Raw genomic sequence first — 22786 nt, 5'->3', positions numbered from 1 at the left:
GTTCGGCCTGGTGTCCAGCGAGACGTGCCGCGGGCCCCGCCAGCTTCTCCCTCCGCCCAGGGCAGCTGAGCTACGGCGCCGGGCAGGGCCGTGCCCGCGGAGAGGCGGGGCGGGCAGAGCCGCACCCAGCCGGAGCCCCGCGGCGCCGCCCTGGCCCGCGGGAGGAGGCAGCTCCTCGGGCCGCCCCTCGTTCTCTCCCCGCACTGCCCGGGTAGCTCCTCGCCCGCTCCCCGCCCGCTCCCCGCCGGCTGCAGCGGAGGCAGAGAGAGCTCGGTGAGGGACCCAGGCAGCGCTGCGGGGCTCCTGCTGCCTCTGCCAGGCTCATCCGGCACCGCGCTGGGCGTAGCTGCCTGACCCCGCGGCGCTACCAGCGGCCGCCTTCTCCTCCCCGCTGCAGGGAGCGCGGTGAAACGCCGCCGAGGAGCTGGAAGGGCGACTGGTAGGAGAGGAGCTGTGGGCAGCCCACAGCCGGCGAGATGTCAGCTGGTTCTGGCAGTGCCCGCGGCTGGGAAGGCCTCGCTGGAGGATGCCATGGGGAGAAGCGTGCAGGTCCCCAGGGAGGGACTGGTTGTGCCCAGAAAGGGAAGGGGTCTCGTCTCTTGCTGTTCCTGACTTGTTCTCCCTGAGCTCTGTTCCCCATCTTCCTGTTCCCCGAATGGGAATGTAGGAAATTACCCTAATTGAGTGGAGAATCCTTGCCAAGGGCAATCTAGGTAAGACTTGTGCTTGTGGGCAGCACTCATGGAACAGGATGGCTCCTGTCCATCTTCTGCAGCAGAGGCTTTGGAAGGCTGCCCGCTCCAGGATGCTTGCTGGCATCGTCTCTGACGTGGGAGGAGTGTGAAGGAGTTCACTTTGGGACAGATCAGTTTTACCAGTGCTGGTGAACAGAGCTAGAACGGAATTGAAAGGGAAGGAAGCAACAAGCCCATGTGCTGTGCAGTGGTGAGGGGAGAGGAGGGGGAGACCCGAGTGCGGCGAGGAAATGAACACCAGCAAGAGCATGAGGAGAGATGAGTAAGTCCTGATTAAGAGAGAGAGTGTCTTGCTCCTTCTTGTGCATCTTGTACCACAATAATTTAGTTTTACAACCACTGCGTTAGCAAATAGGCTGCTGGTGGTGGAGTTTCTCTGTGGGTCAGTTCCCACCTGAGACCTCAGCTGGTGGAGAAAAGTTCCAGCAAAGACCCTTACCTCCATGAGAGGCATATGGCACAGGGGGACCCAGGGGGGACCAGCGCTGCGGGGAGGTGCAGCCAAAGCCAAGTGTCCAGGACTCTGCCCTCTCCCTGACAGAGGTGCCCATGGGGCTGTGGGAGCACACCTGACACGTGGAGAGGTGCAGGATCAGCACCACATCCCTCCCTTCTTCGCACACTTTATCCCTGATCTCTCTCCCTTTCCCCCACATATCACAGGGGAAGAGGGTGTGGGGGGGTGTTTGGTCCGTTCCTCCCAAGTTGGTTTCCTTCTTAAGCTGGGGGGACATTCATTCCTCACCCCCTTCCCCTGCTGCACTGTGGGGTCCCACCCACAGCAGACAGTCCTCCAGGAACTTCTCCAGTGTGAGTCCTTTCCCACAGGGCTTCAGCTCTTCCCCAGCTGCCCCAGCATGGGTCACTGCTATGGGTGCAGTCAGCAGTCACAATGTCTGTCAGTCTCTCAGGCCCAGACTGCTCCAGCTTGGTCCCCCCCAGGGTCACAAGTCCCCCCAGCAAACCTGCTGTGGTGTGAGGCCTCTCCATGGGCTGCAGGTTTCACTGCCAGGAGCTCGCTCCAACACAGGTCACAGCATCTCCTGTGTGTCCCCCCTGCTTCAGCGTGGGGCCTCTCCATGGGCTGCAGGTGGGGTCTGGGCCTTTTCCATGGGCTGTGGGGGACACCCACTCCACCATGGGTTTCTCCAGGGGCTCAGGGGCATCTTTCCCTCCAGCACCTGGGGTGCCTCCTCCCCCCTTCCCTGCCCTTGGTGCCTGTACAGCTCCTCACACCTTCTCACTCCCTTCTCTGGGGCACAAAGCAGCTGCTGGTGGGTTTTACTCCCTCACTGTGACTCCCAGAGGTGCTGTGACCACCCCTGATGGGCTCGGCCTTGGTCAGCAGCGACTCCGGCCTTGAGCTGGCTGGTGTTTGCTCTGTGGGGCTGCAGGGGCGGCTGCTGCAAGGAGCAGCCAGAAGCTCTCTGTGCCAGACCCCCACCACCCAAACCCCTGACACAGACAAAGCCCCACAGGTTGGGATAAGGACAGTTACTGACAAAGCACCTCAAAAGGGGGACAACAACACAGCCCTACCACTTCAGGGAAGTGGTAACACACAGCACAGCACTGATGTGTAGAGGGGTTGGGGTGTGTGGGGGGGTGGCAGCCATGGCCACAGCTGAGCATGCGAATCTCAGTTCTCAGAAAGATGCTATCACGAGCAGTTCTGCAAGCACATCAAGATAAGTGACAGTAAACATGACACCTTCCTTACCACTGATGCATCCGTGACATCTCTGTACAGAGAGATGTCCCCTTGCCCCCCTGTTCCTGTGTGCACTCGAGGCAGGTGGGCAAGATGTTTCCATACCAGGAGCACGGGTGTCCTCACTGCTCCACAAGCTCTGCTTGCCAGACAGCAGAAACCTGAGTCAGGCAGAGAAACAGAAATAAAAGTGCTGCTTCTCTCAGTTCTTTAGGGCAGAATCGAAGCAGCAGGCTCAGTTCCTACACCATGCTCAGCTAAACCTCATCCAGAAAGGGCTCAGCAGGACACAAGGCCTTCAGCAACGCTGCAGCCATGCCAGAGCACACAGGAGAGGCCTGGCCTCCACCATGCTCCCTGCTTGGTGGAAGAGCAGCAAGAATCCACGTGGGAAAGAACAGGGATGTGATCTGGGGCACAGTGAGACCACCCAGGAACAGGAAAGGGAGAAAGAAAAAACAAAAGCCCAAGCCAAGGAGCAGAAGAGAAAAATGGGAAGGGTTGGAGATGGGTGAGGGTGGCAGTGGGGAGGACTGCAATGTATGTGGATGGTGTGAACAAGAGAAGAGAGGAAAGGGAAGAGTTAGGGAAATAGAGTAGAATAGAAAGCAAGAGATGAAAGTGGAGCAGAGACAGAGGAAACACCGAAAGCAGTGGAAGGGGAAGACACAAAGGGATGAAAATGGCTCAGGCAGAGGAAGGCACGGACCTCACTTTGCTGTTAATTCACTGGGTGATTAATTGGGAATCTGCTGGCAAGTTCACTGGACTTCAGCACACAAGGAGAGGTGTATTGCCTGCAGAGGGTACACGTCCCTCTCTTTCTGGCAGAGCATTTCCTTCCCATGCAGGAGACCCAATTTCTTCAGCAAGAAAGGTTGCCAGCAATCATCATGTTCATCTAAGAGCAAAGCATCACCTGTGAAGCAAGCTGCAGGGCTGCAGAGGAAAGCTTTTTGGTCCTTGCACCAATGGGCCCTCTGAAGGCCACCAACATGGTCATGCTTTTCACAGCTGCTCAAATTCAAGGGGAAAAAAGCGGGCAAGAGGGAGCACTCAACTCCATAGCTCCTCATGCCTCCCTGAGTCAGAGCCATCCAGGGGACATGCTGGGACATGAGTGCAGAGACAGGGATAGACACTGGGTGTTACAGCTCCATAAAGCATCCCCTGAGCAGAGGCCAGGGTGAAAAGGGACATTCACAGGACACTAAAGGAGACAGGAGAAGGGCACAAAGTCCTGCTGACGTGTCAAGAGGAACAGGCACTCAGCTCCATGAGGCAGTATTTGGCCTGTGCATGAAGGGCTGTGTCACACAGCCCCTGGGAAACTGAGGCAATTCACTCTGTCTGGTTGCCAGGGAGGGTTGGAGGAGCCTCCCTGATTATTTTAATCCCCTTTTTGGTAAATTAGACTATTTCTATGCCCCCAAGCTGATGCTCACCAGGACCCATTCCTGGAGGACAAGCTGATAGCACATGCTGGGATCTGCAGAGCTGGTGGGATGAGGACCACGCAACCCTGAGTGGAGGCAGGCAGTGGGATAGGGAGAAATGGGAAAATAAGTACTTTGGGCATGGCTGGAGATGGGAAACAACCCATCCAGAGCAAAGTGGGTGGGGGGAGGCACAGCCTCCCCCTTGCACCAGGGCCTCCCCAGTGCCCTGGAACTCCTCTGGCTTACAACCCAACCCAGTGTCTCTCAGGAGCTGCCTTCACCACATTGGCCACTCTCTGCGCTTATGCAGCTGGAAAAAATCCTGTCTGCCTCCTTCATGTGAGGGAATTCCTATGGCAACAGTCCTGGGCTGAATCCCTGGCCCTTCGCTCCTCTTGTGTAAATGCCCCAGCCCCAAATCCCATCCTGACGCAGGTGGGATCCCCCAGCCTGCCCCAGACCCTGGCCTGGAGAAGGAACAACAGGGAGGATGAGCCTGCCTGTGGTAGCACGTGTGACTTACAGCCAGCAAGAAGGGGCCAAGCAGATGCTGCAGTGTGTCAAACACTTCCAGAGGCAGCACTGCAGAGGGGATGCTTTCAGAGGGCAGCAGGTGATGCAACCCCCCAAAAGAAAGAAACCCACCTGAACAATGCTTCAAAACCATCACACAACAAGGCAAAGATCTCACAAGAAACAGCACGTGGTAGGAGACAAAGGACCAAGTCCACAACTGGAAGGATGGAATATGGGCAGTGGCTGGATCCAGCAAGATGAGGGGTCTGGCCTCAGGCAGCAGCACACCAAGACCCCGTTCAGCACACATAGAGCTGTGCAGCTCAGTCTGTGCCACACAGCAGCCTGAGTTTCACTCCCTTCTGCTCACAGCAGTTTTCAGATGTGAGCATGCCAGTCAGCCCTGCACTCCCCATGGCCTGCACTGGGTGCTGCACACCCAACCCGTGTCACTCAGAGAGAAAGGGGCCTCAGCTGCCTGGGGCCAGTTCAGTGGAACACAGACCAGGTCAGCTATAGGGACAAAAATCAGAGCTTTGCTGTGACTTCACTCTGCTGCAGGTTTGAAGTGTCTGCTGGAGACCCTGTAGAATTACTGGGTCCCAGAAGGGGCTCAGCAGCACATCAAGACCTGAACTGTGCCTGCTGAGCCAGTTAATCCTCTGTCCCTTTGCCCTTTCACTTCCTTCCTGCCACCTGGGCTGCAGGGGAGGGAGGTGCTGAGCTCTTGTCCCTGGGATCCAGGGACAGGACACCCAGGAAGGGCTCCAAGCTGTGGCTGGCAGGTTCAGACTGACATGAGGAGCATTGCTGCAGGAGCAGGCTGGCTGAGTGGCAGCCAGTACCCCGAGCCTGTCAGGGTTTCAAGGTCTTTGGCCTCAACAAGGGGCTTGAACCTCTGTCAGTCCCAAAGGGCCAGCAGGCAGTGGGATGGGCCACTCATCATAGGTCCCCTCCAACTGAAATATTCTGCTTATGCCTCAGCCTGCTCACCCCAGGGACAGGTGCCACCCTCCCAGGGCAACCAGACCTAAGGGCTGGGCAGGAAGCAAGGTGGGGGCAGGCATGGTGGCTGGAGGCTACAGCAGACCAAGGGAGAGGGACTAAAAGGATAAACACTCCTCAAAACCAGCCCACCTGAGCATGTGCCCACCCAGCTGATGCTCCATTGCTAAGCTGTCACCCTCTGAGGGCCTCTGGCACAGCAAGAGCAATACCACCACAAAGGTTATACAGCCTTAAGCACCATTAGCTGAACTCAGCAGGATCTGAAGGTGCTTCCAGCTTGTCTGAATTCCAGTTAAGTGAATCACCATAGAACAAAAGCTTCTGCCTCCTCCTGCTCTTATCTTACTGCTCCTGAAAGGAAAGCAGAGTTCAGGTTTAGGGCTGCTGTTATCAGGGACCTTCACAGGGAGACAGGCAGAGATCTGATCTGCTGCTACTGGTGAGGCTGACAAAGCCCAATAAACCCCCTCCCCAGAGGCCAGAGGTGCAGGGGCTTTTACCCATTGCTTCAGCCCACAAGAGGGGAGCACGAAGAGGTTTGTGGGAGTTGTTCTTGGACATGACAGAGGCAGGGATGAAGGAAGGCAGCAAGGTACAAGGTCTCTGAGGTCTCCATAGCCACCAGTCCCTCACAGCCCTCTCTGGCTCCAAGTACTACACAGCTCACACCCTGGCACCTGCCCCTTGACCCATGCTGGATGCTTCACACACCTTGACGCCCTCCTTTCTCTCCCTGCAAGCTGCCTTGTCCTTCTCCAGGGGAAAACCTCTTTCTGAAACTTAGACACAACAGAAGCCAATCTAGGCAGCATGACTCTCTTCTTTCCAGGGGGCACCACCTATTTTCAGGGGAACAATTTATGGAGAACTTCAAGAGGCAGCCTAACATTTAAACAGTTCCAGGAATCACTGAGCAGCTGAATGAGTGGAGATGTGCTTAGAATGACACTAATACTCATCTGTAAACAAGTAATTTACACTATTGGTCACTTTTATTTCAAGAACAGAATGGCCTTTCACCCCAGCCCCCTCCCTGAGTGCACAGTGTACCTCAGGGAGCACAACAGGCAGTCACATCCCCCAGAGCAAGAGCTCTAACCAAAGCCACCCCCACTGAGACACTGCCTTTGGGCTTTCCTCCTCTCCCTCCCTGGGGGAGAAGCCAGCCTGGCACAGAACACAAACAGCTCCCTCGATAGCAGGAGTTATGTAAATAAATAAAGAGTAGTCAGTATCTCAGGGGGTGGGAGCAGATGGTGACCACACATCATCTAGAAATTAAGTTATTGCTGTGTTCTGACATATTGGACACTGCAGGTAACTCACCTGGTAACCAAGAGAGGTGACAGAGTCTCAGATTACTCTGTTATCAGTCCCACACCACAGAGGTGTGGTCTGAAGCCTGCCTTAAGGGCAGGGGTTTGCACAGTGGGGCCAAACCCCTGCTGTTCTGATGGAAACAGGGAAAGGATACCATGGGCTGGCTCCCAGAACACTTGGGAATTCATCATGCCTGCCAGACTTCACCAGGAAGTTCAGGCTCACTGTTGCTGAGAGTACTTGCGTACACCAGGAGCTCTTGGCTTACACCAGGAGCTGCTGAGCCACCTTCACGTGGTGAGGAACTGGCAGGTTCAGATTGCAGAGAGCAGAAGCCCAGTGTCACCTGAGAGCTGAGTCGGGGAAAGGGTAAATCAGAGCTGGGCATGGGGAAGAACCGGAGGTCAACCTGACACCTGATTCTGCTTCCCTCTGCTGGTGGGACACGCTGTGACAGCCAGCGTCCCAGTATCAAACCAAGCCAGCTAAAACAAGGCAGAACATGAAGTCTTAATACATAGGAGACCTCTTGTCACCAGAGATTATCAGGTAGCTCAAGGCTGGTTACAAGCAGTGAGCTCACAGCAGTGTCAATACCCCTCCCCACAAAGAGTATTGGCTGGAGAGCATGATTTGGAGAGGATGAGGAGGGCTGCAGGAAGAACCTCGGGCTAATGGAAAAGCAGAGGAGTCCTTTGTGGGCCACCCAGAGATGTCTTGGTTAGGCATCATGCAGCTGGTTCTCTTTCAGGAGAATCTTCTCCCCAGGCTTGAAGGCAGGCATCCCCAGGTAAGGGCAGCTGGCACAGCGGAACGCATCCCCCAGGTAGCACTGGCAAGGGAGAGAAAAGCACCTGCTGTAGTCAGGCACAACCTTCATTATTCCCCCCCAGCAATAGGGCTTTTTCCAGCTTGAGATGACACAGTCCTGCAGAAACCACTTCCCTACTAACCCTCTCAACACAGGCCTGGTCAGCACGGTCAGCAGAGCTGTCAGGTCACTGTGCTCATGTGGCAGCAGCGAGTTTCCCCCCAAGCTGGGGCAGCCCCCTAACCACCACCAGCTCACCCCTGCCCTCCCACAAGGTGAGCTTCCCTGAGATCACTGGTTAGCACACAGGCAGGGAGGTGAAGGCTTACCACCAGCTCTGACTCCCCTGACAGCAGCACCTGCACTGGAACAGACAGCAGGGGCAGGTACAGAGCATGTGGGCATGGGGCAACAGGCTGAAGCTCTGCAGAAGCTTAGGGAGCAGTCACTAAAGAACACAGTTCTTAGACCAAATCAAGTAGCACAAACCAGAGTACAGTACCAAAAATGACTACTTACATTTCCACAGGCAGACTTGGGCTGTGAGCTCTTCTTCTCCTGTTCCAGCTCTTCAGCCAGGCCACAGGTGCTGTAGGGAAATAAAGAAGTCACCTGCATATTCCTGCTCACCAATGCTTACTGCCAGCCCTCCTCACACCTCAACTCTGTCACACAACACAGCCAACCTTGGGGCCCTCACACTCTTCACTTTGCTCTTCAACAAAGTGTGTAACAAGTGTGGAAACACATGCCTGGGGTTTAGCCTGAGTGAGGAATGACTCCACAGCACTTGCTGTGTGTGCTGTTTCTCATGGAGATCTCAGACACCAGGGTTTCCATGCTGTGCAAACAGCATCAAGACGCTGTTGATCCCATCAGCGTGGTGATCTGCAGTGGGTTGGGTGTGGTTAATCAGTTCTCACTGTGTTTGGATTTATGTTCACACAGTTGAGATAAAGAACAGGAACCCAAGAACAGCAAAGTGTCTACAATGGGTTTAAAATCTACCCAGCTCCAAGGGTTTAATGTGACAGCTCAGAAGTTCCCCCATACACTACTCCAAGCACTGACCAGTTCTTGCAAGCTTTCTTTTTGCCCATCTCTTTGCAGGATGAAGCTCTGAGGGATGATGGATCTGGCTTTTTCAAATCCTCTGAATCCAACAGCTCATCAGAGTCCAGGAGATCCTGAAAACACACCATGGAGGATAACATGGGGGAAACTGATGTGGCAGAGGGGAATGACATTGCTGGGTTATGTTCAAAGAAACAGGGCCATCTGTACCACCAGCATCAAAGTGTAGCAGCTGCTCCCTGTCTCCACTGCCCTCACCACACCTCTGGGTTCTCAAGACCTCACACAGTAATTGAGATTTTTTTGCCCTGGGGATGCTTTTCTACCTCCTCAGTTGTAAAGCTTCGCAAGAGGCATGACTGAAACTACTTTGGGTAGGAAAGAAGAGGGGAGAGAAGGAGCAACAGCAAAGCCTCACAAACAAAACCAGGTACCATCTCTTCATCGTTCATGTCATTGGCAGAGAGTGTCCACAGCTTGGCAGCAGCTGGGTCCACAGAGGGTTTTCCTGGAGCCAAAACAAAGGAAGAAATAATAGTTACTCCAGCCTTTGCTCCTTCTACTCCCAATTAGTAAGAGCTCAACCACCTTGGAAAACCCCACTCCCCAGGTTTTCAAGGTAGCACTCAGTCTCCCAGAGCTGCACCCCTGTTCTGAGGGATGCTCGTCCTGTGAGAGGCAGGCAACCCAGACATTCAGCACGCACCACTCCTCACCTGAAGGACCAGGGTTCTTGGCAAAGGCAAGTTTGATCTGACTTGAGGATCCCACTTCAAAATTGGGCTTCCTGCCTTCTATCTGAACAATGAGAAGGTCACTGCCTTGGTAACCCAAATGTTCTTGGACTGACTGGGTTTCCTCCAGAGTCAACTCTTCCTTTTGCAGCTGTGGTGAGAGATTTGAGGTTAACATTGTGCAGAACTCCTTATCTCACCACCCCACCCAGCATCCCAGTGAATTTTAAATTTGTATTTTAAAAAGAAGACGTTATCTTTGCAGCAGCTAAACTTTGTGGTAGGCAGATTTACAATTAACCAGGAACTAAATAACCACACCAGCCAGCAAGTCCCCAAGAATTGCCATCTACACATCAAGGTCAGTTTTGGGAAGTGGTTAGTACATACCTCCTTAACTTCCACCAACCCAGAGAGAGTCAAAGCTGTGGGGAGCTTGGCTGCTGTCTTGATTCTGCTGTTGTTTCCTGGAAGACACAAAAGCAGGTAAGTAGAAGGAAGGAAGAACACGGAGAGGTCACTGAGAGATCTGGAAGGGCAAGAGTTTTAGAAGGAAGTACTCAAGCCAGACCCTCTGCTTCAGAATTGGGCCTTTTCCAGCTGTCAGCAGGAACAAAACAGAAAGAACTTGTTCATAGTTAAGAGCCTGGGGTTACAAACCTGTTTGAGCTGCAGATCTGTTCTCTACAAGCCAAAACCTTTCTCAGCCCAATTAACAATAAAAGAAAAAAGGGGGCAATAAACCCACCCCAAACCAGAAAACTCCAAAATGTCCCCAAACATTGTCATGTATCAAAGTGAACTATTCATGGAGTTTTCAGAACATGGACTCCTAACTGAACATTACATCCAGATGTGTAACCCTCCAGAGCCTTGCTCTTGCACACAGAAGCTATCACAATCACTGTTTCATCAAAAACTCACCACAGGTTTACTTGCTTTGGCACAGGCTTGTGCTGAGCTGAACCTGTTCTCCCTCTATCACTACTGCCACTTGCTCTTTATTCCAAGTCCATCAAATTCCAGGAAAATAAGAACTTCATCTTCCCCAGACTTCACGTTTTGTTCCATCCCAGAAGTGTTTCCCCTTGACCCTAAAGCACCACAGAGCCACCAGCAGCTTCAAAGCACTGGCACACCCTCCCCAGCTGGAGAAGGCACTACTGCCTTCTACTGACAGCACCATTTTGGGCACTGTAGATTGTGCCAACAGAACCACCATCAGCACAGATGCCTCTGTTCTCATCTGGTGGCACATTATCTCCTGCTTCCAGCCCAAACCAGCTCCCTGTGCTGGCAAGGTTTGAATGCAGGTCAAGTATAAGAGAAATAACCTTGGGTTCACCTTCTTGAGTGTTCCTCCAGATGTCCTATGGCAGGTGGCTTTACTCTGAAACCTAGACAAAACCCTTCTCCCTTCTGTGGATAACCAGCTCTCAGCTGGTGTCTGGAACAGCCTCTCTTGGCATGTGTCACCCATTTTGAAAATGACTTCAGAAGCTCATCAGAAACATCTGCAGCTATTTACCATCACACACCTCAGGAGCAGAGCAGCGCTCACTGAGCTTTCAGCGTGGTTTGGGAACAAGCCTATGCAGTGCTTCTGACAGAGGGAGAGTGTCTGCAAACATCCCTGACAGCTACCAGCTTGGAAACAGGGTAAAAGTTTTACTATTCAGGTTAATGTGTCAGGAGAATGAAAATCTGAGAGCCAGTCAATGCTCCTGTCCTTTCCTAATCCTCACAAGAACTGCTGTGAAAGCAAAGCTGATGTAGAGTCTCTCACCTGATTCTGTAACCACGGGCTCTCTCAGAAGGACACGGCCCCCTGGTTTAAGTATCCGAGCTATTTCTGCCAGCAGCTCCACGCTGTGCTGCACAGCACTGCCTGGTACCATGCCAGAGAGAACAACATCGAAACTGGACTCCCTGTGAGCAGCTGGAAAGAAAGAAGAGAGGAATATGGCACAGCTTCACACACAGACACACCCAGCTGTGCTTAATACCTCAGCTCCACCTCCCTCCTCACGCCTGCTTACAACAGAACTAACTGGCTGAGGACACCAGTCACAGGAAGCATGAGCAGGGCACATCACCTTCTTGGCTGCATGGCCAGCAGGAAGAGTTAGCAGGAGGTGCCAGTGCTGTTCCCAACACTGACTTCCAAAGCAGGGGAGATGTCAGCTGGCACAGCCGCAGCGCCCGCTCTCTTTAAATAAAAGAGTGGAAAATGAAGCTGGTTCTTACACTGAGACAGCTGGTTGATGTTTTCCACAGAGACACGATTATCAGCTCCCACCAGCGCCTGGATTTTATCTACCAGACCTTTCAGGGCTTCAACGGGCGAGGAGCTGTCCCAGATGACAGCCACACGCTGGCCCGGCGCGACTCCGTACTCCCCCATCTTCACAGCAGCAGCAGCAAACCTGGCAGCAGCAGAGAGAGGAACAGGTAGGGGGAGACAGAGAGGACGGGTAAGTGCCAGGCGCAGCATCAACCCGGCTGGACCGTGACTTAAGCAGCGAGCACTGACTTGTTTTAATCAATGGGGATTATTTTCTGGAGTTCCCACGAGCTGAGAGTTCGCATGACATTAACAGCTACACCCAAGGGCACTGATCATTCAGTTTCTCTTCAGTTCTGAGACTAGTTTTGCAGAGAGGCTGCAAGCCAGGCTTAAGAAAAAACAACCAGCAAACAACAAAACACCCCTGAGCTGCCTTCCTTTGAGGTCTGAACAGAGCTCTAACAGAGGATTTCTGGATTTCTAGATTAGTGACAACTATCTGACACTAAACACTGCCTTGTCTCTCTCCCACTCGTGACATGACCTAGCAAAGTTTGCTCTGCAACACATGTGAAGGGAAACGGCATGTGCAGTGAAGCAACAGCTTTGGGAAACCTGTGTGCTGTTATGTTTTATGCAACATCCCATTCCTGACAGAGTCTGAAGAAGTCTGTGCTGTGGAAGTGTCACACAAGCATCACACCATCAGTTGGTACTCATAGCAGCATGCCACTAGAACCCAACCACCCAGCCCCTGGGTCTGGCCAGGATGGAGATAGTTTTCTTTCTAGCAGCAGATGGAATGTGTTTGGGACCAGTGATAGCACCCTGTGCTTGGGAGCTGGGGTGGGAGCAGTGATAGCACCCTGTGCTTGGGAGCTGGGGTGGGAGCAGTGATAGCACCCTGTGCTTGGGAGCTGGGGTGGGAGCAGTGATAGCACCCTGTGTTTGGGAGCTGGGGTGGGAGCAGTGATAGCACCCTGTGTTTGGGAGCTGGGGTGGGAGCAGTGCTGATAACACACTCATGGTTTAGTTGTTGCCAAGCAGTCAAGGACTTCTCAGCTCCTCACACTCCCCTGCTCACTAGAAGGGGGAGGGTGCACAGGAAGCTGGGAGGGGACTCAGCCAGGACAGGTCACCCAAGCTGTGTGGTTCCTTGAGGAACTGCATCACATGTTACCAGTTTTGTATGCTGTATTTTGTTACAAGCCCTGTGGTTGTTCCCTCCTCCCTTTGCTGACCTGTCCTCATCCCGACCCACCAGGCCTGCCTTTGTCTTTCCACTTCATTTCTTTCTCCCCACACTGCAGGGGGAACCCAGTGAGTGGCTGTGTGGTGCTCAGTACCAGCTGGGGTGGAACCACGACACCTTGCACCCTACTCATCCAACCCAAACCTATTTTCCCTCTAGTTTAACATAACCACAGTGACCAGAGCACTGGCAAGCACACTGCCCAGCATGCCTTCAGTCAGCCACACACCACGTGATTGCTGCAGGAGAGCAGTCTGCAGTCAGGGGCAGAGTGGATTTTGACTGCTGTTCCCCTGGCTCTACATGCCCTCTCCTGTAAACAAGGTCAGAACAGGGCAAGGTGGCACCTCACCTGAGCTACTCTAGGAGAAATGAGTGCTTACACAGCCCACGCTGCCAGCCAGGAAAGGAGTGGAAGATCTCAGATATACACTACGAGTCATAGCACCTCACAGCTGGCCTTGAACACACACACACACACAATGCAAGCTAAGCAACTACAGCAGATAGCAGCGCTACTGAACACATTTATCAAACCCATTTAAAAGTCACGTTTCCCAGGAAGAAGGCTGAAAACCTCAAGAAACATATAAGCTGTTAGGCTGAAGTAGAAAACATAACTCCATGGTCACCCCTTCCTCTCAGAACAGCAGGTTGGGACCCTTCAAGACTGAAGGCCAAGCGACACCAACAGCACCACCAGCATGCATCAACCCCTTGAGATACAACCTAAAGACAGCAAGAGGCTCCTGTAGCCCTCAAAGACACACTGTTACGTCTGTGTTTAGCAGTGTAACAGCTAGGAGCTGCGATCGAGCTCTGGAGGGGACGACTGGAAGGGCATCTTCCCCCCGCATTTCCCCACAGAAGGTGGGATTTAAGAGGAGAGACTCGGTGCACCAGCCACCTTCCTTTCAAACACCTCCAGCTCCGGACCAAGGCAGCTCACACCCCCACCCCGGGCAGCCGGCTGGCCCGGGCTCGCCAAGCCAGCGAGCAGCGGCTGCCCCGCACACAGGCGGGCTCGGGCCTGCCCTGCGCCCTGCCCGGGAGGGGCCCGAGGGGCTGGCGCCGGGGAGAGCGGCCTTACCTTAACGCTGAGCCGCCCGCAACGGGGCACGGAAAGGGCCTTGAGCCACACCGGGGGCTCCCGGGCTCGGAGAGCCAGCGCCCAGGCTCGCCGGAACGTTAAAGCCGGGGCGGCGGGCAGCCCCCTGCGACCCAGGGCCCAACGCGGGGCCGCGGCGAGCGCCTCAGAGCCCCGCGCTGGAACCAGACGCGGCCGGTTCCTCAGCAGGCGGAAGGGAGAGCGCCGGCCCCGCGGGAGACGCCCCTCGCCGCCCCGGAGAGGCGGCCCCGGCCACACTCGACCCCGCTCCGTCCCACTCACCTCCGCGGCTCTGTCTCGGCCTGACGCCGTCACCGCCGCGCCCCGCCCCCTCGGCGACGTCATCGCCTCCTGCCCGCTTCCAAGATGGCGGCGGCGGGCAGCCTGCGGCGCGCGGGCTGGTGGCTGTGGCGGGGCCGCGCGGGTGAGGGGGCGGGGGGCGCGGCTGGGGAGGGGGCGGGCGGGCTCGAGCTGGCGCGCGGGCTCGTGCCGGGGGGCGGGGTGAGGCGGCGGGGTGGGGCCGGGCTGGGGGGGGGGTGGGGAAGGTGAGGTGAAGGGCAGAGGCGGGCCGCCGCTAGGGGGCGATATAGGACTGCGGGGCCGCTCCAGCCCCAGCCCCCAGGGTCAGCCCCAGGGTCAGCCCCCAACCCTCCAGCTCTCAGGCCCCAACCCCATGTTCAGCCCCCAGGCTCAGCCCCCAACCACCCCAGGCTCAGCCCCCAGGCAGGGTCTGCAGGTCCCGGGCAGGCTGGGAGGGCTGGCGGGATGCAGCCTGGCCCATGAGGATCTCTTTGGGGAGCGCAGTGCCTGGGTGAAGGAGGCTGTGCAGGGCTGGTGTGAGGGGAGCGGGGTGGTGCTGGTCCCCACTTCACGTGCCAGGGAACCAGAGAGGTTTGGGGAGGGGGTTTGGTGCTGGTTTTTTAAAGTGTGGGCCATGCAACCCCAGCTTATAGAATAAAACCTCCAAACCCCACTGAAGTTAGCATAAAAATTCTCACAGAGGAGCGGTAGCTGAAAGCTGTGTCGCCTTTGAGTCACCTGAGGAGAAGACACGGTGATCAGCATGGCATGGCTGCTAAGAGCACCCACTCCCCGCAGTATTACTGACCTCCTGCCCCGAGCTCAGGGCTCAGTGCCTCCCGATAACCCCTCTCCTTCCTCTGGCACTTGGAACTGAGAGTGGGGATGCTGCAGGGCACCAAGTGCTTGTTTGTGTACCTGGCTTACAGCGCAAGCAAGATCAGGGAACTCCTTGCTATTTGCACTGCTGCCGCCTCTGTGGTTCTTTTCCTCACAAAGCATTTCCCTCTCAGAAGTACCACCATAGACTGTCTCTACAAATTTATGTTCTTTTAGGCTGTGTTTACCACAACTCTCTTTTTCCCTCCTAATTTACTGTGCTTCCTCGTGTTGGAAGGCAGCATCTGACTCTCCTGGTTCCCCTTTTAGCGGTCAGGTGCCAGCTCTCCCCAGCACGGCGTCCTCTCCAGGCCTCAGCCGTGCTGAGGAGAGTCTCCGATGAGCAGAAGAAGGAACCGTTGACATCTTCCTCTCAGCAGCAGTTCGATTCCCATCCAACAGATCACCAGCCTGAGCAGGAACCTCAGGGCCCTCGCCCCAGGTAACTCACTAGCTATTTCTAGCGCTGTCCTGCCAACAGTGGAGCTGGGAAGCTTTGCTTTTCTGGCACTCACATCTGAAACTCGGGCGTGAGGAGATCCAGAGTTAACGGGGCCTCACGCTGCAGCAGCTGGAGTTCGCTGTGACTGTGCAAATTCCACTGGCTGCTGTGCAGGATGGGACGTGTCAAGAGGGTGTGCAAAGCACCAGCCTTCACTTCTGGATTTTTGTGTAAATCTGCACAAACTATGGACAGTATGCTGTCTGTATGCCTATAGCTATGATACCCCCTTTGGAAGAGCTTACAGCTTAGCTTCTTGTTAATGAAGGGGGAATCCAAGGCTAACTGCCAGGCAGGCACATGGACTGAGCCCTCGCTTATTTTTCTCTCGTCCTCTCATGGCAAAGGTTCGTTAAGAATCCTTTTTCTGGGATGGAACAGGAAGGATTTTACAGGAGGAGGCGAGATTTGTACTAAGCAGATGCCAAAGGGTGTCTGCACACAGCGGTGGCAGCGAGCGAGCGGCAGAACCCGGGGTTGCTGATGTTTGCTGGTGGCGTTCCCCTCACTGTAACGATACCTTCTCATAGTTACACTGGCCAGGGCGGCCAGGAGTCTGAGGACTATGAGAGCGAGGAGCAGCTGCAGCATCGAATCCTCACGGCAGCGCTGGAGTTTGTGCCTGAACATGGCTGGACTGCAGAAGCCATTGCAGAGGGAGCCAAGGTATGTGGGGAGAGAAGCAAGGAACCAGTTGAAAACTGGATGGAGCTGAAGTCCAAAGACAGCCAGGCCTGCATGCTTCCCCCACATACTCTTGGGCGATGCACCCTAGTCAGCAGATGGTACTGGGCAGGAATGCGTCCCAGCCACTGCAGGGTAACCCTCTCAGAGTTAAGCTAAGGCACAATGTAGTGATCCTATAGAGAGGGGAACGTGCACAGGACGAGCTCTTTAATGCAGCATTGCTTTGTTTGAATTCATATAACTTCGTTCACGAAATAAATACAACATTTTTCCTTGCTGGACCCTGCTTAGCAGTGCATGACCCGGTCTGTGCCTCTCCCTTCTTCCCTGCAGACCCTGGGCCTCTCTGTTGCTGCTGCAGGGATGTTTCACAACGATGGCAGTGAACTGGTCCTGCACTTTGTGTCTCAGTGCAACACCAAGCTGTCTGAGCTGCTGGAGCAGGAACAAAAACTAGTGCAGCTGGGCGAAGCAGAGTAAGTACTGAGTATGAAAAGTTGTATTCCTTGTCAGACCTGGGGACTGGATAGACAGAGAGGCCACCCAGGACACAGCTACTTTTGGTAAAAAATGTCGTTTGCCCAAATAAAACCACCTTCCCATACACAGAGTTGGACTGTAGGCATGAAGGACCCATAATACTGTGCTTATCTATTGCTGAGACAGGCAAGAGATCAATCTTTCAAGTGCAGAATTGAGTTTAACTTGGATGTTCTTAATAGCTGTGTTGGTTTTTTTTTTTCCTTTACCAAGGAAGAAGCCTACAGATCAATTCCTGAGAGATGCTGTGCAAGTCAGACTGAGGATGCTGATTCCATATATTGAGAAATGGCCCCAGGTATGAGTATGAAGATTGGTTTGGGTTTGTTTTTTGTTTGGGTGGGTGTTTGTGTGTGAGTGTATTTTAAACACCCTGTGGCCTTCAACGGTCTCCCCCAGAGAAGTTCAAGGTTGTAAATGAAGCCCTCACTGGTTTTAGATGACTCATGCCCTTCAAGAGGAGGCAGTTAAAGGTGTCCTTAGAACAACTATTTCCTGTAGTTCTGGAAAAGCAAACCCCTCCCTTGTTCGCTCCACCCATCTGGGATCCCCAAGGATAACCCGTGTCTCTGCTCAGTCCTATTTGCAGTGTCACTGCATATCAGGCTCCTTGCAGCATTGCTCTGGCCACACCAGTATCATCCTGCACCTGGAAAGACACAAATACCCCTTTGTTGCAAGAAACTGCCTCCCCAGTGTGGGAATGGCAAACCCCTCAGCAACCCGAGGCTAGATCTGTGAACCAGGAGGGCTCCCTGCCTCACAGTTCCCATTGAAGTCTCCAGCCTTCCTTCCCAGGGTGGGGAGGGAGTTAACTGTGGCCTTGGTAACAAGCAGAGTTGCAGAGTCCCCACCCTTGGGCTGCGGGAGTTGTGGCCAAGTCGGCCTGTGTCATCCAGAATCGCTGCTGCCTCTGGGCAGCTGAATCCAGCGCTCCTTGCAGAGAGAGAAGACAGGATTTGTGGTTTGTTCCAGATCAGTATAACTCACAAAGGATGTGGGTGGTTCGGGACTCTCCTGGCATTGTGCTGGCACGTTCAAAGGCTGCAGGATCTCAGCAGGGTTCTGACAGCTGTCTGTCCTCCCAGGCTGCCCTGCCCTCTGTAGCTGATTGGAGTTCAGACTCAGAGAGATGAGAGATCTGTCTCCCTGCCCTTAGGCGCACATGTTTCCATACCTGGAGAGGAGAGGCAGCTCTGGAGGGACAGCACAGCAGTGTCTGAGCTGAGCAGGGGGCTCTGTGCTCCGGGACAGGCGGAGAGCTGAGCTTGGCTGCCACACTGTGTGTTCCCTACAAACCCTGCCGCTCGGAAGGACCGCTGCTAGCTGAAAAGAGCTGGGAGGACTTCTCACTGGGGGCAAGACAGCAGCAGCAGGGAAAGATAACAGAGCATTGCTGCTCTGCTTTAATGCTCTGTCCTTCTCCCTTCAACTCTCCCATCTATCTGTGTGCTTCCTTCACAGGCTCTGAGCATCCTGTTGCTCCCACATAACATCCCTTCCAGCCTCAACCTCCTCACCAGCATGATTGATGATATATGGCACTATGCTGGAGACCAGTCCACAGATGTAAGTCTTTGTGCATTGCAGACTGGCTGGTTCTGCCCCTGGGCACTTCAGCAAAATGATGGGTTGAAGGAGGCCACATCTCCCTTGGAACAACCTGTTTGTTCCAAAGGAGGAATGCATTTTCACAAGCACCCAAGGGTCGTTATAAGTCCTACTCTTAATTTCCAGAGAGACCTAGGAGCCAGTGGGACTAGTGCAAATTAAAAGGTCCTACCTTTCTTAGACTCTTTTAAGTCCTCTTTGTTATTTTTTTTAAGATGTGGACAAAATTGTTGAGATTTTCAGGCTAAGAAGTTGATCCAGTGTTCAGCAAGTGAGCACTGTCACTGTCAAAGCAGCTGTCTCTTCCACCAGCAGTAGCGTCTACAGCTTTCACTTGAAAAACTTTGAAGAACCTACCTAAAAATACCAGTAGCTTATTAAAGCTTTCATCTCTCTGGCAGGAAATAAAAGAAAATTACGAACTTAATTAAAGCAATTAATAAATTACCTTAATTCATATAGATGTAGAGAGAGATGAGAAAAGCTACACGAACCCTTTTAACAAACCGCTTTAATAAGCTGCTTTTATCTGAGAAGAAAAGAGAAGCTACTGCAGTGAAAAATAAATAACATGCAGCAAAATTAAAGGGATAAACCAGAAGAGAACTGAAAGACTCTGACTGCATCAGGAGCATCATGTCCCTTATGGGTTATGAAAGCCAAATCGACGTGTCAGGGTCTGTGTCTGGGCTGAGCTGTTCCTAAGCTCTCCACATCGACGCAGGGCGTAGGAGAGGTTCTGAGCTTTGCCTTTCCTTTGCTCCTTCTGATGGGTTATGAGAGGTCCCTTGGGAAGATGTGGTGCTGAGCCCCTTCTCCCCTTACCCAGTAAAGGGAGAAAGGTGGATCAACAGAGTGAGTTTGGTCTTGGGCACTGTAGAGAACCAGCTGTGAGTGGCAACATCCCTCCTGCTTCTCCCCTCGCTGGAGTTCACAGGTTGTGGTGTGAGCAGCAGAGCCTTCCAGCCAACTCTTGTTTTCAAAGTGAAGGTCGGTGTTCTCATTCCTCTCTTGCTTTGTAATTGGGAATGGAACAACCAGTATTTCTTCCGGGTGCCCAAATGGTTTAATCACTGTAATAGCAGCAAATGAAGTCAAAGGCTCCTTTTAAAGACTGGGGTTTATGTGTTTGTCTGCCAGTGGTGCAAGTGCAACTGGAAAAACCAAAGAGTTTGAGTTATTTGTGCATCTCTGTGTTGCGTAACCTATTGCTGCAGTGCATCCTCCAGCACTGCTGCTGGCAGCATACTGGTGCATTCAGTGATTCAGCAGGCAGTACTGGTATTTGGATGGGAAAGGTCTATCTCCCTGTGATATCTCGCAGAGTTCTGTCCTATCTTCATTCCCTTCCTTTACGCTCATCTCTGGTGCAAGCTGTGGCTCAAGTTCAGAACTAAATACAGTCTCTGCTCATCGAATTAACCTGGAATTGGAGCTTTGCATTGCCTGGTAGCGGTCTGTACACTAAAGATGAGCTCTTGCCCTGTGCAGGCAGGCTGGCTGAGCCAGGGAGCAGGCCTTGCTGCCTGCTGCAGGTACCCACTTGTGACCAGCAGCGGGTAGAGGGGATTTTGTTGAGCAGTTTTAGGTGCTGTACTCGTGACCTCTGTCAGATGTTGGTGTTGGCTGGCAGCCCACTGCCTCACAGAGATGAGTTAGGCAGGGAAGGAATGTGCTATCAGTTTGCTTTTCCTTAGCCATTCTCCAGTCTGCTTTTGTGAGCTGCATTCTTCATCTGCATTCGGGTCACACCTCTCTCTCTCTCTCTCATTTCATGAACTTGCAGTTCAACTGGTACACCCGTCGGGCTGTGCTCACTGGCATCTACAACACCACCGAGCTGGTGATGATGCAGGATTCATCCCCTGACTTCGAGGATACTTGGCGCTTCCTGGAAAACAGAGTGGCTGACGCCATGAACATGGGCAATGCAGCTAACCAGGTAACGCTGCGGGCAAGGCAAACATGCAGCATCTGTCTTCTACCCAAATACACCTGCAGGCAGACCTGTCTGTTCCAACACACGTCTGGTGAGAGACCACTGTGTCCTGGTGGGTGACTGCATGGACACCGTGGGTTCAACGTCCATAAATGCTTACCTATTTTCTAGTAAAGTGCCAGGCTGGCCTGATGGTTAGGAGCCTGTCATGTAGGAGCCATACATTCCCAGGAAAGCTCTTCCATGTTTCTTATCCCTGGCTGTCATCTCTCTGCAAGTGCTTGGCTTCTGTCGGCACCTTTCTGTTGCAGACACACGTTTGATGTGCATCGTGGCGCCGTGTTTGCGTGGCCACAAGTGTAACTACAGAAGAAATCAAAAGGTCATGTTCTTCTTGGGTCTTCTAGGTGCAGTCCACTGGAGAAGCAGTTGTCCAGGGTTTGATGGGAGCTGCGGTTACTGTAAGTAATCATAGAATCATAGAATCATAAAATCATGTAATGGTCTGGGTTGGAAGGGACCCCAAGGATCACAGAGCTCCAACCCCCCTGCCACAGGCAGGGACACCAACCTCCAGGCCTGGAGCTACACAAGGGTGCCCAGGGCCCCATCCAACCTGGCCTTGAACACCCCCAGGGATGGGGCATCCACCCCCATTCTGGGCAGCCCATTCCAGCCCCTCACCACTCCCTCTGTAAAGAACTTCCCCCTAATATCTAATTTAAACCTTCCTTCCCTTAGCTTTAATCCATTCCCCTTGTCATGCCATTATCTACCCTTTTAAAAAGTTGATTTCCCTAAGTAATGCTGAAAACAACTAGGAGGAATTGTTTCTGTTCCCTTCCATGCTGAATGTAGGCATGGTTTTCCTTCAAAACCTAGAGGACAGCATAAAAAATAATTGCCTTTCATAACTTAACTGCACGAAAGGTTGATTTTCTGGGTAGTGTGGGATTAGTTTGGTGTTTTGTGGTGAAAGAACTTGTAGTAGAGCGTAAAAATCCAAGTCAGAAGGTGCAGGGTGAGCACTGGGGATGAGAGGCGATTCGAATAAATACAACTGGTCTGTCACTTGTCCTGAGACCTCTTCCTCTGCCAGTCCTGGTGCTGGAGATCTGGACAGAAGGTCCTTACCCCTGTGGAAGCGCGGGAGGTGGCACCTGTCCCTGGGCACAGCAGGGTGATGTCCGCACGCTGTTTCAGCTGACTGCGGTGTCCTTCCAAGAACTCACTCCCTTCTCAGTAGCACCCTGGGCGGTGTTGTGTCCCTTCAGGGGGAGCTGAATCTCCTCTGGGATATGCAACAGCCCTTTGTGTGCTGAGGAATGAGTTTCCAAGGGCGTCGGGCCCTCTCTGTCATTCTATTTTTGGACAACTCCCATGACATTCAGCAGCAAAGTGATTTCCTTCTTACCAGAAATACGTTTCCCTTGTTCTTATGTGTACAAGACAAAGAGGCTGGAACATAAATTAGAAGTCATTTTTACTGTATGAAGCAGTTCTCAAGAATTTTCCCCACCTCCTTCCCAACCCCCGTGCAGTTACGGTGGAATCGTTTCACATCTTTAGTGTTTCCCAGGCTGTCTCTGCTTTCACACCTGGTTCTGCACAAAGGACCCTCCCCCAGAGCCCTCCCCGTGCTCAGGTTGTGCTCTCCAGGCATGCACTGTGCCCCGCAGATCACAGCCCTGCCGTTTGAGCCCGAGATGATGCTCAGTCTGTCCCTCAAGCAGATCCACTGCGCAGATAAACAGGAGGAACTAAACTGCTTTGGGGTGGGGGGGCTGCAGCCAGGTGGTTTTAGAGCCACCCCAGTACATTCACAGGCTGGAGCTCCCACATCCAAGCGCGCTGTACAGGAACAGCGTGCTGCTGTACCGCTGTACAGGTGTGATGAGCGCTCCAGCTCTCTGCAGAGCAGGCCGAATGCCTCAAGGGCTTGGCTTGTCTGCCAGACCGAAGCCCGCGGAGGCAGAGAGTCGGATGAGGCCGGGGGGGTGGCTGGGGCTTTCTGCAGACCTTTCGCCCCCGGTCTCTGACTGCCCTCGGGGCTTTTCGTCCCCCTGTCTCGGCTACTGGGCCGCCTCTCTCTGCCCCGGGGCCTGTGCGGGAGCCCGGCGCGCCTCGGGGAGCCCGGGACACCGTCGCTTAACGGCCTTCTCCTCCTCTGCCTCGCAGATCCAGAACCTGGCGGGGCTGAACCAGCGCCGGTGAGGCAGCAGCAAGCGGCGCGGGAGCGAGAACGGACCGCGCCGTCCCTTCCCGGCACCAATAAAGCCGCACCCCAGCCTAGCACGGAGTCTTTTTGGAAGC

General features: G+C 53.7%; 2 protein-coding genes across 2 annotated transcripts; one reads left to right on the top strand and one right to left on the bottom strand.

The window, feature by feature from the left end:
* Nucleotides 1-6402: 6402 nt before the first annotated feature.
* On the bottom strand, nt 6403-14036 carry CIAPIN1 (cytokine induced apoptosis inhibitor 1). Its single transcript, XM_084270174.1, has 9 exons — nt 13998-14036; nt 11616-11794; nt 11155-11307; nt 9759-9835; nt 9351-9519; nt 9069-9142; nt 8632-8747; nt 8080-8149; nt 6403-7581 (listed from the first exon to the last, which is right to left on the bottom strand). The coding sequence occupies exons 2-9, from the start codon at nt 11770-11772 to the stop codon at nt 7471-7473; spliced, it is 927 nt and encodes a 308-aa protein (XP_084126300.1). The 5' UTR covers nt 11773-11794; nt 13998-14036; the 3' UTR covers nt 6403-7470.
* Nucleotides 14037-14361: 325 nt separating this feature from the next.
* Nucleotides 14362-22765, top strand: COQ9 (coenzyme Q9). The gene is made up of 9 exons (XM_084270285.1): nt 14362-14439; nt 15465-15636; nt 16227-16362; nt 16717-16859; nt 17137-17221; nt 18388-18492; nt 20321-20476; nt 20881-20934; nt 22652-22765. The coding sequence occupies exons 1-9, from the start codon at nt 14382-14384 to the stop codon at nt 22685-22687; spliced, it is 945 nt and encodes a 314-aa protein (XP_084126411.1). The 5' UTR covers nt 14362-14381; the 3' UTR covers nt 22688-22765.
* Nucleotides 22766-22786: the final 21 nt, after the last annotated feature.

Source organism: Gallinula chloropus (assembly GCF_964237585.1).
Source record: "Gallinula chloropus genome assembly, chromosome: 13".
Lineage (NCBI taxonomy): Eukaryota > Metazoa > Chordata > Aves > Gruiformes > Rallidae > Gallinula > Gallinula chloropus.
Note: the sequence above shows the minus strand (reverse complement) of the source record. Positions and strands in the feature narration are given on the sequence as shown.

Coding starts and splice junctions, on each gene's coding strand:
- CIAPIN1 (XM_084270174.1), bottom strand. CDS start 11,772: ATGGGGGAGTACGGAGTCGCGCCGGGCCAGCGTGTGGCTGTCATCTGG. Junction 8,150..8,631: donor AAGAAAGCTTGCAAGAACTG/GTCAGTGCTTGG, acceptor ATTTCCCTACAG/CACCTGTGGCCTGGCTGAAG. Junction 7,582..8,079: donor CCAAGTCTGCCTGTGGAAAT/GTAAGTAGTCAT, acceptor CTCCCTTGCCAG/TGCTACCTGGGGGATGCGTT.
- COQ9 (XM_084270285.1), top strand. CDS start 14,382: ATGGCGGCGGCGGGCAGCCTGCGGCGCGCGGGCTGGTGGCTGTGGCGG. Junction 16,860..17,136: donor GTGCAGCTGGGCGAAGCAGA/GTAAGTACTGAG, acceptor TCCTTTACCAAG/GAAGAAGCCTACAGATCAAT. Junction 18,493..20,320: donor CTGGAGACCAGTCCACAGAT/GTAAGTCTTTGT, acceptor ATGAACTTGCAG/TTCAACTGGTACACCCGTCG.